A 16,757-nucleotide genomic window follows, 5' to 3' on the forward strand; every position below is an offset into this window, starting at 1 on the left:
ATGTCAACACTAATAGCTTGGCAGTTTCCCGGATTGATTTCCTGCAGAAACCGCGTCAAAGCAAATGAATTGGCTATTCGCGATAAGAGTAGTCAGTGTTCGAAGTGGCTAGCTGCCCCTACAGGTATCCTGACACGACATACAGCCATGTACACTTTTTCGGTAAGGATAACCTTGAAAGGTCTCTCGGGGCTTATGTGCTTTTGCTGCAAGGAAAATTACTAGGAATTCCTTGTCAACCTTCATTGCTCCTGTTGCCACTATATCTAACTTCAAACCAATTAGCAAGGTAAAAACAATTTTAATTTTTTTGACGGCTTTCCATAGTTTTCATTACATTAAAAGCAAATGATTACTTGAATACTCGAAAGTGACCAGGCTTATTTAATAAATGCATGAGAAATAAATTGATAAAAACATCAGATGTGAACACGACCCACTTTACTCGAGACATATCGCGCGACTACCTACCACGCAGCACACCTCAACGATTGTCTATAAAGTCATGTCAAGTTGTAGAAAATCACATCCTACACATCATTCCCACTATGGAAGATTCAAGATATTGCCACGGTGGTTCAACGATTGTAGCGCCATTTTCACTTCTCGTGATAATCTTAAAAGTATACGCCCAATACCATGGCCTCGGAGATTGCGCATTGGGCGCCAGATCTTGAAGGCCATGCCATAATTTGTATGTCCCCATTTGCTGCTATGGCCTCAAAGATTGTGTCCTACGGCGACGCCACGCCATCTCGGAGGCGATGGCGGCCATAAGGGCAGATGGCTCGGATGCTGCTGGCATAGTTTCGTAGAATTGTATGAAACTCTATGGCTGGTGAAAACCATGGTGGAAATGTTGGCTTGTGGCGTAGTTGGCCTTCAAGCGGTGACGCGAAACCCTTTAGCGGCGCTAGGATAAACTGAAGTTTCATCCCTATAATTTTTATGTTTTATTTATTTATTTTATTTAGTCTTTTTTGGAGCTTGCCTTTAATGATATGACTTTTAAGTCAAATTTAATTTAAGTGACTTTTAAATTCACGCCCCTTAGAGCAGAGCAGCGTCCTGTGGATTTGAAATGCGGATCTTAAAGGCTAAGCTTTTACTGGTTGAATGCGGCGGAAGCGATTGCGGGAGCCAGACACACACAGACGCAGGCAATGGACACCACGCGTGCGCACATCCGTTACACAAAGGGTGTAGCCCACGGCGTAGCCTCATCATCACCGACATCATCTTCCGACCGTTTTCATCGCAAGGATGGCGGGCGATCTACCAAAGGGTTGGGAGAAACGGGTCAGCCGCTCGACAGGCGAGGCGTACTACCTGAACACGATCACCAAGGAGAGCCAGTGGGAGCTACCCAAGGAGCCCGCGACCGTGGGCATACCGACCAAAGACCAGGTGTGGTGCTCGCACCTCCTGGTCAAGCACCGCGATTCGCGGCGGCCGTCTTCCTGGCGCGAGGAAAACATCACTCGCACCAAAGAGGAGGCGCTCGCCCTCATCAAGGGCTACCGGGAGCAGATTGTGTCCGGCAAGGCGACGTTCGAGGAGCTGGCCAGCCAGCTGAGCGACTGCAGCTCGGCCAAGCGCAAGGGCGACCTGGGCACGTTTGGCCGGGGCGCCATGCAGAAGCCCTTTGAGGACGCCGTCTACGCTCTCAGCGTTGGAGAGCTCTCGGAGCCGGTGTTCACCGAGTCCGGCGTGCACCTCATTTTGCGCACCGCCTAGAAGACGCCAGCCAGGTGACTACTCGACACAAGCCAGAGCTGCGGACTCCTCAAAGGCGTGTTGTACAATGTGTATTAAAACAACCGCAATGGGAAAAAAAGAGAAAGGATTCCGAATTCAAAATGGCGAAGAACAAACAACACTTGCCACACTTGTAAGGAGCATCTCTGGTTGAAAGGAACAGTAGCTCGAAAGGATACGATACTCAGAGTGGCTTACTTATGAACGGGAAATAACGGTAGGCAAGAAAACGAGGACTGTCTGCATGTAGCCATCGGGGAGTTCGTAAATAAGGCGGAAATTGTATTGCTAGGCTGCTATATGAACGTCCACATTGAAGACCTTGGTGGATACACGGACTATACCGGGAAGCTATTGCTTCACGTGACTGAGCAACACAGTCTGGTAACTGTCAAGCAGGGACCCAAGTGTGACAGCAGGATAATGTGGGAGTTCAGTAATGAGCAGTCGAATATCGACTACACTCTCACGTCGGAAGAAATACAGAGCAAATATGTTGGCTAAATATGCCAGTAGATGAAGGATCTAGAAGCTCAGAGAGTGAGCGCAAATGCGTCAGCTCACACGTTGAATATTGAACAAATGAAGCAGGCAAGCACTGGGAGAAGGCACTAAGTTCAATTTGAGTGATTAACATGGACGTAACATAGCAGCTAGCATGGAGATGGAAATGGAGAAAACACCAAAGCACTCTGGCAGTACAGCAAAATAGACCACATGAAAGCTTTTTTCATTTAATTAGAGAAGCAAAATATTTGACAGAAAGAGAATGACATAGCTGGTGGAATAAGGCAATCGAAGAGTGGCACAAAGCGTCTCGAGAGCACAGACATGTGAAAAAGGCAGAACAGCCACAGGAGGAACTAGACACAAAATGGGATTTATACAGACTGAAGAAATGGGAAGTCTAGAATCTGGTCCGGGAGGAAATTAAACGGCAAAATATTCGCTGGCTTTCAGGAGTACGAGAGAAAACCAAAAGTGATACATAAATTTTCTGGAACCTCGTGAAATACCCAAGGAGATGAAATGAAATTGTACAGGCTTATATGCAAGATGACTAGGTGGAACAGCTTGGTGGGGAATGATGAAATGAAATACTTCGATAGAAACATGGCAGAGTCATTCAAGAGTAGTGAAAGCGCAGATCAGGAAAGGTGGAGTAGAGTGGCTGATGCACAAGAACTTCGCCTAAACAACCTTGACTGGAAAAAGGCAGAAGAGAAAATACCCAGCTGTACGGGAACAGGAGTGAATGGAACACTGATGAGGCTAATCAGTAAATTGGGCCCAAAAAGCAAAGGTGCATTACAAAAATCATTGCACAGGAGAAACAAATTCCAGATAGTTGGTGACTGCGTAGGATGAACCAGATTTATAAAGGAAAAAAAGACAGAACAAAGATCAAATCATACAGACCAACAACGGTATCGTTAGTAGTATACAGGTTCACAATGCAAGCTATAAAATTGGAAGTTTCGAGCACTGGCAGAATAGAACAAGATATGGGAAAACTGATTTTAGATTAAGCGGGTGCACAGACAGCACCTATTATCACAATGAGAATTGAAATAGCTAGAGCAGAGAACCAACCTTTCTACTAAGCATTCCTGGACAAATATTGGTGGTGCATATGATGTAAACCACTGATCTTTACTACGCTTTGCTGGATACCACTTGCCAAATGCAGGTGAGGCCACCAGAAGTGCAATACCATGCGGCTTGTCCCTGATGTAGGCCATCTGCAGCACTTTCACTTTATTTCCTTAAAGACCACACTTGGGGGGTATTATTACATAAGGGGTGGGTTACAAATAATATAAAATACAAAGAATATCACATGAACATATTAGCCGTAATGCGAGGCAAGTGCTTCTATGAAGGCAGATGAGCTGGGCATAGAAACGATGCTATGCGTAAGACCGTACCAGGCTTTGGCTTCCTCGAGGGAAAAAAGAAGATGCAAAGGTGATAGCATGCCCATGTGGAAAAGCTATGTTTACGGAATGTCCTATGCGATGGAATACACATGATAGTGGCAAGATATACGGTGCACAATTAGGTATGCTATGGTAAAATTTATTAAATAATAAGCTGGCAATTAGATGGCAATGGGAAAGAGGTTGTATGCCAAATTCTGCTTTTAACGAAGTTATGCTGACATAATAAAGCGGAGTGAATGAACTGAATTGGCACAATTGTGAAAATCTTCAAGCGCACTGATGAAGCAAATTCTGGCGAGGGCTCCAAATGGCTGATGCGTATTCTAGTTTGGGTCATATTAGTGTCTTATAAACTAATAGTTTCACATGCTGGGGAGCATTTTTTAAGTGACATCGTAAGAACCCAAGTCATTTGTTAGCTGATGAGATCGTGTTAGTCACATGCACACACCAGTTGAGCTCATTTGAAACGGTAAATCCCAAGTACTTATAATTTGTGACAGTCTCAGTTTGCTGGTTAGTAATTTCGTTTTGAAATACCAAGGGGCTACAATGGTGGGAGAACGACATTGCTTTACATTTAGTAGGGTTTAGGACCATTAACCAATGTTGACACCGATTTTGAATGTTGTCCAAGTCTTCCTGAAGAGTTCTGAAGATTTGGTCATTGTTGTTAGTAATTAAGTGATAAATAACATAATCATCAGCACACATTCAGATATTGCATGACATGTGTAATGGTAGATCGTTAATGTATATTAAAAATAGGAGGGGTACCCTGAGATGTGCCTCACGTTACAGGTAGGGGCTCAGAATTATTGTTATTGACTCGCACCGACTGCATGCGATTTCTAAGGAATTGTTCGATCCATGTTGAAACTGTAGGATGTAGATTCAGCCGTGAAAGTTTCATGAGAAGTCGTTGATGAGGTGCTCTGTCGAATGCTTTCGCGAAGTCAAGGAAAATTGCATCAGTTCATTTGTTAATATCGAGATTTGAATGTAGGTCATGAAGAAAAATAGCCAATTATGTTTTACAACTTGGTCCCTTGCAGAATCTGTGCTGAGATTGGTTAAAGAAATTGTATCAAGGAAGTTAATTATATGGGTGTATATGACATGTTCCATGATCTTACAGGGCACTGATGGGATAGAAATGGGGCGGTGGTTCAAAGGCAAGCTTTTATTGTCCAATCTGTAGAGTGGAATGACCTTGCTCACTTTCTTCTCTTTTGGAAGGTTTCCAGAAGACAGTGACTGTGAAATCAACAACAATATTACATATGCCGCAGAGATGAATTCAGTGTTCTTTAAAAACTTCGATGTGATTTCGTCGAAACCAGCCGATGACAAAAGTTAAGTATGACCTATTATACTTGAAATTCCATGTACTGAGAAAGTGACAGCAGGCACTGTAGGCACAGAAGGGGCAAGAAAGGAAGGTAAGGATGCATCGGATTTTTTAGTGAACGCTGAAGAAAAGGTGGTATTCAATGTGTTAGCAGTGTCCGTGTCTGATTCGATATTACCCTGCTCATTCAGTAAGGAGATGGTGCAGGATGGCTTTGGGTTGGTGATTTGCCAAAATTTCGTTGGATTTTCGCTTATCATGTTGGCCAGGTCAAAATGAAAGTAAGTGTACTTGCATGCACGGATTGCTGTTAGATATATGCGTTATGCTTCATAGTACTTGTTCCACGAGTGATCGTTGAGGTTTTGCTTAGCTTGATGAAAAAGACGCTTTTTCTTATTTTCGAGTGTTTTCAGATTTTTGTGAACCATGGTTTATGGCATTTAGCATGAATTGATAATGTTGGTTTGTACATTTCAGTTAAGTATGCCCCTTTTTTCTGAAAAAGAAACCAGTTTTCTTGAACAGATCGGTGTTGAAGGGCCGCTTCAATTCATCGTCAAATTCTTCAAATTCATTATTTATTGGCGAGTAATTGCCTTTATTGTAAAGGCAAATTATTTTTTTATGAGAATGGCGTGGGGACGGGGTTAGGGTGAATGTGGCATAAATTACTTTGTGTTCACTTATTTTGTTAGAGTAAGTAATAGACGATAGAGTTTCAGGATTGGAAGACAACAGTAGATCTGGAATGTTCGCACTTTCATGTGTGACACACGTTGGTTCAGTTACCATTTGTCTAAGGTTATAGTTCAAACAGACGTTAATGAACTCTTTGGATTCAGTGCTACAGGTAGTTATTTGAGAGTTAGACCAATCATTGTTTGGATAATTAAAATCCCCGAACAGTAGAATGTGCGCGTTAGTGTACTTTTTGACTAGTTGGCTTAGGATGTTATTCAGTTCCTGGGAAAATCGACAGAACTGTAAGGGGGACGGTAGCATACACCTAAAAGTAGTAGTTCTAGTTTGGCACGACAGAGTACCCATAATATTTCAAAATCCATGTGTACGTCAACATTCAAAAACGACAGTTCTTTTTAAATGGCTATAAGGACGCCTTCACCCCTGTGTCCTTGCCGATCTTTACGGATTAGTTCAAAGTTTGGTAGGTCTTCTAATATTTCAGTATCAGGAATGTTATATGTGAGCCATGTTTTGGTTGGCATGAACAGATTACTTTCAGATGTTGAGACAAGGTTTGATATAGTACTACGTTTGGTAAGGATGCTTTGTATTTCAGTGTAGGTAACTGAAAATGGCGGAACTGAACAAATGGCAGGTGTAGCACAGTGAAGCACTTTTTGACGGTGTGGTAGCTATGTTAGTTCTTGGACACTTTGGGTTGACTCGTCAAAGACGTATCGCATTCAAGTTGACGTGCAATGTTTTGTAATGAAGTGAACAAGGCACAGATTTGTTTTTTGCAAAAGTGATAAGATGCCTTTGTGCATTTTGGACCTGGCAGGAGTAGACTTTGCTAATGCCGAAGGAAGTGCCCTTTAATTTGCGGACGTTAGATAAAACCACTTCTTTGGTTTTGGAGGAACTGAATCTAATGATAACTGGACGGTTTCGACCTTGGGTGTGCCTGCCCAGTCGATGTGCGCATTCAATTAATTGACGGTCTAATGTGAAGTTAAGGTACTTAGAGCAATAACGAATTACTATTTCTTCAGCACACGCAAAGGATTCTTTTGGATTAGTATTGGGAATAGAGAATACTGTGCGAAATCAGACACTACTGTAACCGTAACAATTTTTCCCCACGGTTCTCCGTATTTTAGGAGTGTTCGCATTTTCATGCCCAGAACGAGACTTTACAATAGTCCGAATGCGTGTGCAATGCCTTTTTTAGCTAAAACATGAATCATCAAGGTTTCAAGTGCACATCACTCATGTTAGCAACAGGCACCTCCAACGACATTTACACAGCATAACTTTTGTGAATACTGGCCTCAACATTTCCCATGTGTCAAAGCAACAACATCCGGAGGCCTATATCCCACAAGAAAAAAACTGGCATGATGATTTTGGAGGTGCAGAGGCTCAGGAACCTTATCTAGGCACATTTGCAGTGAATTGAAGTCATTGGTAGACGCAGCCAGTGGCCATCTATGACACTTCGGGCAAGTCAAAGTGTCTGCAAAGTTGTTTTTGCAGTGCTTGAATGTTTCGCATGCCTTTGGAAAGGTTTGGTGCTTTGCACATTTGGCTTTCCCAAGTAACTGGCTAAACAGTTTTGAGAAGACATAGATACCGCAAGCATGCGCTCACCATTTATAGGGAAGCATGCACTTCCTGTAGCGAGTATGTGGACATGTGACCTATCACATCACCACATGACATGACCTATCGCAGCGTCAGGATCTTACCAAATTCAGACCTGCTCCTAACATCTATAGACAGATCACGGGTGGAGTATCCCATAAGTTAACCTCGCGCATGTTTATGTCCTAATTAGAGGTGGGCGAATGTTTGAAGTTTCGAATACAAATATTATGCACTGACTTTATGTACGTGTATTTGAAAAGGAACTAGTTGGTATTTCGGAATGTTTGAACTTAACCAAATATTTTGCAACAACAAACAGTAAGTCTCTGCTAAATGATTGACGGATATTGTTTTTTGTCGCAAGAGCCAAGAATGGCCAAAGAGCGCCATAACACTTGGTGATGAATAGCAATGAGAAGATGAGTTGCAAATTGTGGAAGTAAGGTGGCTGTGTATATCAGCCTAAAAGTGTTCGCTGTAAATTGAGTAACATATTTGTCTATTTATTAAAATAATGTAAATGAACAGCAAGTGTTATGGCTATAAAAGTATGTTATGAAGAATTAGTTACTAATACGTGTTAATTATAACAGCACTAGTACCTCAGCAGAACCCTTCAGCGCAACGGTGGTGAGGCATGTGCTCTGTAAGTGACTGCATTGCAGCTGCGGCGTCCAAAGAGAGGCTGTGCTACAAAAAGCTTGGCGAAATGATTTCTATCATGTTCCTTTCTCTAAAGAACTTTAGTACTGTCATAAAACTAAACAGAAGGTCATCGCTTAAAAAGAATGCTGGGATTGGAGGTATATTATGAGGGTATAAGGGAGGGAAGTACTTTTTTCTCCTTTTCTACTAATGGGCACTGAACGAGGACATGAAGCACTGTAAGCCTATTGCCACACCTACTACATGTCGGGAGGTTAGTTACATTCAGAAGATAGGAGGGAGTACTGTAGGCGTGTAGTCTCTCCTAAATGAAGCATTGCAAATTATCAGAAGTGAAACAAGAAAAGTTTTCGACGCAAAGTGAAAACAAAATGTGCCATGCAAGTGTTGTTTTCAGTTTCGCAGTGGAAGCCTACATGACAACCTGCCAGTTCTCTTGCTTGTAGTCTGTAATTTGGTGTTTCTGGCAGTCTAGTTGGGTAGAATTTTTACCTTTTGCGCTATGACCAGTAATGTTTTCCTTGCAATGAGCCCTTTTACATGTGTTTACAGTACACAAGTCCACTAGTAGTTTTTTTATTTTCCACCACTTCCGATTGTTTTTGTTTGTAACCAGCCTCTAAAGATGTTGAGAAGCTATTTGTACAGCTTTTAATTACGATTAGTGATCTATTTAAAACTTATTTTTTGTCCCTGATAGTTAGCTGTATTTCAAACCGGGGGTCCTAAAGACTGAAAACAGACATTGCAAGAAAGTAAAAATGATGAGTTTAGTGGCATCTGCCTCCACTCCCTTTCAAGGGAGATGGCCATAATATCTGCCCATCATCCAAAAGTATGTTCTCTGGCTAGCAGTGTTGCCAACTCCAGGATTTTATCACTAGTGTTTCTGGAGTGAACTTAGGGTTATGGCACCTTTGTGGCAATATCTATGGCTTATCAGATGTGCTGAGAGCAGTTTTCAATGAAGGGTGCATGCACCTTGGCCCACATTTTGTAATAATACATTTCAATTCCCACTATATCGCCCTTCGTTGTTGGCTGGGACACCATCGTCATCGCCAAGGTCAGCCACTTACGTGATGGATATCGTAAAACAATTAAGATTGGATCATTATAAAATGTGGTCTCTGAAACTCGACAGATGTGAATAGCAGGTGCACAAGGAAGCGAAAATAGCCGATCACGGTGTCCCATATTGATTCTGTATTTTTTCGAACACTGTTGTTCACGGTAGTCTGCTCAAGCATATTTTGTCACACAGATGGGAGAATGAAAACAAAATGTAAGTCATATACCCCTCTTCAGAAGCAAATGAGAATGGTGTTAGCAGACTGGAGTATAAATTGTACCCTCTCATATTTTTGCATGGAATGCCAATAAGTGTTTTCTCAAGCTGAAACCACTGCAGTGAAGTTGGCTGCTGGAGGTGCCCATAGCAAATAATTTGCTGCTCAGGAAGAAAATTTATATAATAATAATAATAATAATAATAATTAATAAAATTTTTATTGTTATTGTTATTATTATTATTATTATTATTAATAAAATTTCAGCACTGGCAATGCTGCATCTAAGGATATAGTAAATGCTGAGTATGTCATATGTTTTCACTGGCCTTGACATGAAAAGGTGACTGCAAAATAACATGCCCTCTCAGGAAAATTGAAGGTACAAATAAACGGTTTCATTTGTATGCACCAACTGGTGCAAATGACTAGCCCTTGCTGCAACTTTGTTCTTTTCTTCTTTTTTTTTGCGCGACTCATCGTCGACTCTTTAAAGCAACAATATATGAAGTTCGTCGATTTTTCACGAATGATTCTCGGGATATCTGAGCAGAGAAAGTTGCCAGCGCTGAAGGAGCGAGCGAAATGTAAACACGAGTGGAAAACGCAACTATGCCGCCGTTCCCGTAAAACGTTATTTGCGAAACCCGCATTCGCCGGTTTCTTTGTCATTTTGTTCCAGCAAACGCACTGTGCACCTAGGACAGCGGCGCAAGCGCCGAGCTTACGTACTTTCCAGTATATTAAGTCGATATCCGAGCTAGATCGCTTCCGAGACGTGAATTGCACGTAACGATGACATATAATTCGAGACCGAAAATGCCGTCCGTAAAATATACCGCAGTAAGCATATACTTCTGGAACGTTTTCAGCGCTTGGCAGAAGTCCGCCTTACCCAAACGTTACCTTCCGTGTGAATCGAATTGAACCTTACCTCCTTTTTCCAGTCGGTCGGTGACATTTCCTTGGGATGGTCGGGAACAGAACACGTCGCGCTTCTCTCTCACTAACCGAAGACCTAAGCGCATTGTCGCTGCCGCGCCAAGCGAAAAGTCCACGGTCGTGAACCACGTCGTGCGCGGACAGACGTACAGCCTGGACAGACGGCCTGGTTGCGGAGCATGCCGGGAAGCCGAATGATACCGGTAACGGTCGTGGCCACTGGTCTGCACTACGTTTTCCCCCTAAGGTATGGTTGGTCCTGGCTAACGTTACTGTTCTCCGCTCGCAGCTATCACCCTTGCAGCTGCGTTCATAGTCTATTCCCCACTACGTGCCTCGCCAACAGCGTGCAATGAAGGAAAGCAAGCAGGCGCTAGGGCTCGTGTCTGTATGCCTCTTCCCATATCGGGAACCCGCGATGAAAGGACTGAACATCGACCCGATGTTGTAGGAAGGAAAGCGATCGCCCGTTGCGAGCAGCAAATGATTCGTTCACGAAGTTTTCATTCGGTAGGCGTGGGGCGATTTTATAGTTTCTGGTTGGCCATATCTGCAGGAGCCAGCCCATAGATTTCGGGGTGTCTGGGTTGGCGGTGTGGTGCATCGACGTGTGGCTGCACACGTCCGATTTTCGCGCTCATGGGCGCCTTAACTTGTATCACGTACGCAAGGTGCGTGGAGAAAATTAGCATATCTGTAGACCGCGAGCTCACTGTGGAGCGATGAACTGTCCTGCGATATAGCGGGCTATAGCTTCCACACATTCAGGACAGTCCCGAATTTTGCGAAAAATGCCCTGCTCCGCTCTCGAGTCCCGACTCCACCCTGTCGGGCCAGATTCGTTACTCGACGATGCGGGACTGACGGCCCTTGTGACGCCGCACTTGTTCGCAGCCCGCCCGACTATGAACGGCGTACATCTGACGTAATCGGGGCCGGCGTTCCGACTTGGGATGAGGAGGATTATGACGTAGGAATGGGGATTACTTTCGCTTCATTAATTCCTTATCAACTGTTCGCGACGGGCGACCCTGATAAAAGCGCGCGGATTGGCGCTCAGACCTCCGGCGAAACGTGAATAATATTCAAATGAAATCGTAGGGCCGTATTATCACTTTCCTTAGCGTACTGAACAGGACCATCGGCGGTCTTAGTGGCAGGAGGGCACGATTCAAGAAAGGATTGACACACGAGTCAAGTTTTACCATGGCACAAAGACGGCACGTATGTGCCTCATTCGTGCAGTCTTCATTTAGTGCCATACTATACATGGATGCTAGATGAGTAGATCTTATCTAGATGCTAGATAAGCGCGCCTGTCATACTCGTGTCGCGCGACATGCGGCTCGCGGCACAAATGTCTGTTTGCACTGCACCAGGTCTGGGTGCACGGTGAATTCGGTGAGGCCAGTGCAATCCTGCTTGAAGGCCAGCAGGTTTCTTTGGTTCAAGCCACTGCAATTTCACTTCGAGACAAAATCGTCACTCTTCAAGTAGCACGCAATTAGCTTTCTGCTGGGACCAGTCTAAATCAGTAGCAAACCAGGTGGTTCTTCAGCTGCAACCACTCCAGACCAATTCATTCCAGCCGAAATCAGTAGCAGAATTTTCACCTGGGGACTGCAGTAAACAGCAGGCTAGTGTGTGCCTGCCAATCGGAGCTCGTAGATACAGGGCAGAACACAAAAAAATGGTAGCGAAAGTTGGTTCACCTGATGTCCGCTGGGCGCCTGCACGGTTGAATGGCCAGCTCACTGAACTGCCAGTGTTACACCCTGGTTTGCCTTTATGCAAATACGCATGCGTACTTCAATTAATTCATGGTGATGCGAGGCACTAGCAAAGCATGATGACATGCGCATTGTGGTGGCAGCAACAGTTTCAGTGTTCCCTAGCACAAGCATCCCTAGGACAAGGCTCCCTAGCACAAGCAGATGCACATGCAGCACTACGTGTGGGTTGGGTTTGACCCGTTTCAGGTGTCGGGTCCACCGCCTGCTGTCGTTTGGCGCTGTTCTCGCCTGCCTTTACCTTTAGTAGAGATTTCACTTGCCTGCATACTTACTCTCTGCTTTTCTTCCTCTTTCTATTCTCCTTTCCCCCAGCCCCAGTGTAGGGTAGCAAACCGGATGCTGTTCTGGTTGACCTCCCTTGCCTTTCCTACCGTTGTTTTCTCTCTCTCTCTCTCACTTGCCTGCAAGAGTGCCAAGTTCTTCGAAGAGGTCGTGGTCGTGTGACCACATCGTGTTCAGACATGGAAGACGAGGAGGCTTTATATCTTTGAATGTTTATTCGCACTCTTATGTATTGTATGCCCACATGTGTCAAGTAAAAGAAAAATTCTTTTACAATCCGACACACCGATAAGGAAGGTTGAAGAAAGAAATAAACACTAGCACTTAAGGCAAGCTGACAGAACAAACGCAATTCTGATTTAAAAACAAAGGCACCAACCCATTTGAACGACGAATGGCATTGCAACGATTCTGCAAAAAAATTAGGCAAGAAAATAAAGGGAACAGTACAACGTCATAGTGCAACACTGTGTATAATCTAAAATACTTGTGCCTCGGAGCAATTGAAAAACATCCACTGCAGCGTTACTGACGATTCAACGTACTGCGATGTTGCGGATCCTCCAAACACACTGACCAGCACGCAATGTGGATCACCAAATACAATAAACTGCAACATGTCTTGCCCAATGTATTTAACTGAACGCAAAGAGTGAACTCGGTAATGCAGGCGAGTTTATCTCAACAGACAAACTCGACATGGTGTGTTCCAAGATTCCACGGTCCTGACACTTCGAATTCTGCATGACACACGGTCTAGCATGACGGCTTAGCTTTCTCAGCGTCTTAAAGCTTTTGTTGCCTTTCATACTAACAGTAGCCGTGTCCACATACAAAACTCTTTTTCAACACATTTTCTTTTGCAGACCTTTTTCTTTTGACATAAGGAAATATGTCCTTAAAAGCAATCATTCCAGAACATGGCTCCAAGGTTCGGAACTTGTTAAGTCATCCGTAAGGATGTCTTTAATACCATTCATTCAGGCTTCAATTTCAATAATACAGTGGAAAGAACGCAGCAGACACACACCATAAAAGCTCATTACGAAGCACTGGATATTGAGCTCGGCCAAACAACTTGTGCATTAAAAACATTCCTTGCTCTTAAACAAAGTGACAAAATGGGTTGAAGCCTAGAACTACAAAAGCAGGGCACAATTATTCAAAACAGGCAAAAGCCAGGGAAGAAACAATGAAAAGGAATGAAATTAAGAAGCTCGCCCAAGAAAAAATTAAGAAAACCATGGCCATCCACGTCGTGGTTGCGACGCTCCCATCAGTGAACCAGGTATTTAAATACGAGCATATCTAAAAAAAAAAGGAATGTAGGCATGCCTCAAAACTATATTCCTTCTCCTGTGACTGTGACTAACGGAGTCACAATGTCCACTTCCCTAAACCGGGAACTAAAATAAATACTGCAAGCTAACTGAAAGAGACAAGAAGCACTAGTGATAGCACGTAAATTAAGGTGAGGTTAGTCACTCCAGATGAAGAGACAAAGATGTCTATCTTAGTAAACATTCAAGATTGTACAACTTGCCTTCTCGAGCAACAACAATAAGTTAACGAGCCTAAAGACTGAGAACCAGCACAAATGGATGGTCGAACTAGACAAACAAGAATAACAGAACTTTAAATGCATCCTAGAGGTGCCGGGACAATTTCTGGCAAAATTTAACAAATATAAAGAAAGAAAAGAAAGCCAAAGCTCTTCAGGAACAGGTTTGAGTGCTACGCTACAGAAATGGGTTTTTGATATCGATGTAGACCGGGTGTTCAGGTAGCAGGAGCATTGCAATATTGCAAAGAGCTGGGAGTCAGTACAACAAAATCAAGGCTTTCAACTTGCAAAGAATTAAAACCTAATTCCTTAGCATGGGGCAGAAAAAATTGTGAAGTTTGAATCACGGAGCGAGCAAAAATATAAAAAAAAATTATTTCGGAATTGCCGAGTCTGCGCAATAATGATCGAAGTTTCATACAACAGGGAAAAAAAACGAAAAGATCGGCACTACATGACCGAAAGTGGAATAAGACAACAGTGAAAACAGGAACTTCAGAATGTTGCAACACTGAACAGAACACTTCAGCGTAATACGATTGTTCAAACCTACTGAGAAGTGCCAGTTTCCCCAAAGGTGTCCACCCAATACTGTGCAATAAAAGAAAACGCAACTCAAATGTTACCCATCATTTTTCTCCTCAAAAAAAAAAATTAAATACAAACGAAACATAAAAAGGCAGGAGGAGCCAACCGGGGTACAATTTTCACACTGGTTCATTCTCGTAAAGATGTGTTCATCGGTAGCGAAACAAAAATACGTACATCAGTTGACAGACAGCCTGTGACTTGCACAGCCAGAAAATGATGAAAAAAAAATGTCTCGGAATATTATCTAAGAACGAAAAAAAAGAGAAAGGTGAACAAAAAGAAAGGGGAACTAAGAACCTAATATTAAAACAGAGAACAAAAGAACTGCTACATCAAAAACTGTGTTCCCCGACTCACTATATGTACAAATTTGGCTCGATATTTGATACACGACAGCACCAGCACAACTTGGACAAAAAATAAGAAAAGAGATCGGCTTGGAAAAGGAAAAAGTTTTTTCCGCAGACAGTATGCAAGTGACGCACTTCAATGACGCATTTTGCACACTTCTGGCCTAGGAAGGTTGTTCCGTAGCAAATTGGCGCTTGACAGAGTTTGTGGGTTATTTTTTCGTCTTTCTTTCCGCTCATTCCTTCGATCTTACAGAGCCACACACACGGATGAACTACTACCCCCACTCATCTTGACCAGCAAGAGATAAATGACTGAAGAAGAACTCCCTCTTAAGAATTAAAATGAAAGCAACGCACTAAAAAAAACTAGCCAACGTTGTAGGACTATGTTGTAACGAAATTGAATTTCCATAATTTCCTGAAGAAGCACTCGCAAGCCTGCCATCTGATCCGTTATCACGGAAAACACTATTGAACGCAAGAAGTGCTTGGTGTGGAGGAGCCTCTTACCAAGGCTTGTAGTTCGCCAAACATTTTACGGTTTGCTGTTTTGCAAATTTCAACATGGCAGGAGACAGATTCAGATGATGTGAGCCCAATGTGATGCCGCAGTCCATTTCTTAAGTATGTTCCTTGGCAAAAAATATTAAGTGTATCGAGAGTGACTGCCACTTTTGACTATCACAAAATAAGTTTAGACAATTCCGCTGGACGAGGGAATGCCTAATCACGCGATTCGTGGTGCGCTACAAATGCAGCGATCCCATTCAATGCATCGGCCTGTAGCGAGAGATCGTAGTTGTTCGGTGTCGTACTAATACAGATACCACATAGAAATTCAGGGTTTTAGCTGTTACACAAGTCTAACTACTAAGAATTACAAATATATTTTTATATTTCCTGGCGTACATACTGCCTGCACCCTTTCCTTCCCAAAGTGAAAAAAACAAAAAAGCCATCTTCCTGTGAAGATGCAAAGAAATGCCATTATAGGGTAGCATGCTTTTCTTTAGATATTTGTTAGAATTTTAGCCTGTATGACTTGTGACAAATCTATAAGCTCCAAAAAAAAAATATTTTGTTCGGTCACAACCAAAATCACGTTATTTTTTTGTATATGCCACATTTGAAACCAAGAAGATTACCCTTTGCTAAAAGATCTCCATGACAAATAAATAAAAGAATAAATATACATTTTGCATTCTTATTAATCGAACAGCCACACTCCTAAAGGTGTGGCTTTCACAAAGAAGCCTGATGTTATGTATAAGAATTTTGCCTCTTTCACCAAGCACTTCTGAACACGCACGTGTCAATAGTGCGATTGACAACTTTCTACCAAGTGATTGTGAGGACAACCAAACAATCCTGAAGATAGTGCGTTTTTGCATTTCACTTCTCGGCATTACAGGCCTGCGCTATGCCCAAGTTCAAATCGTGAGCCGCATAGAACGGTGTCTATTAATAAATGAATGCTGGTACTCCACCAAGCCTCTGCAAATCACGTTAGCCAATCAAACAATGTTGCAAGTGAGCATGTTGGAGCAAACGACCGCACGTTACTAAAAACAGAACCTTGCCCACGTAGACAGCAGCCACCAACCTGCTTGACCCGAATGCTGCTCGTTGTGGAAAGGCACAAAAGAGAATAAAACGAAATGTGCGGACAGTGTTTGAAAACAGAGACTAAGATAAACGAAGTTTGATACTATACTTTTCGTACAAAGCTCTACGCCTAACTCCGGCAAAGAGTTCAATTTCAATCTTCACACACGCGCACACGCACACACATGCACACACACACATAAGAAGCAAACATCGGTTGCGTGTAAGTGCACAAAGAAATCTTACTCTTCTTCACTATAAACATCACAGACTCGACACATTAGAG

General features: G+C 43.0%; 1 protein-coding gene across 1 annotated transcript; it reads left to right on the top strand.

Moving 5' to 3' along the window:
* Positions 1 to 1,185: 1,185 nt before the first annotated feature.
* On the top strand, positions 1,186 to 1,843 carry dod ((peptidyl-prolyl cis/trans isomerase) NIMA-interacting 1 dodo). The gene has a single exon (XM_065455904.1). The coding sequence runs from the start codon at positions 1,264 to 1,266 to the stop codon at positions 1,735 to 1,737; it is 474 nt and encodes a 157-aa protein (XP_065311976.1). The 5' UTR covers positions 1,186 to 1,263; the 3' UTR covers positions 1,738 to 1,843.
* The last annotated feature ends 14,914 nt before the right edge of the window (positions 1,844 to 16,757 follow it).

Source organism: Dermacentor albipictus, chromosome 7 (assembly GCF_038994185.2).
Source record: "Dermacentor albipictus isolate Rhodes 1998 colony chromosome 7, USDA_Dalb.pri_finalv2, whole genome shotgun sequence".
Taxonomy (NCBI): Eukaryota; Metazoa; Arthropoda; class Arachnida; order Ixodida; family Ixodidae; genus Dermacentor; species Dermacentor albipictus.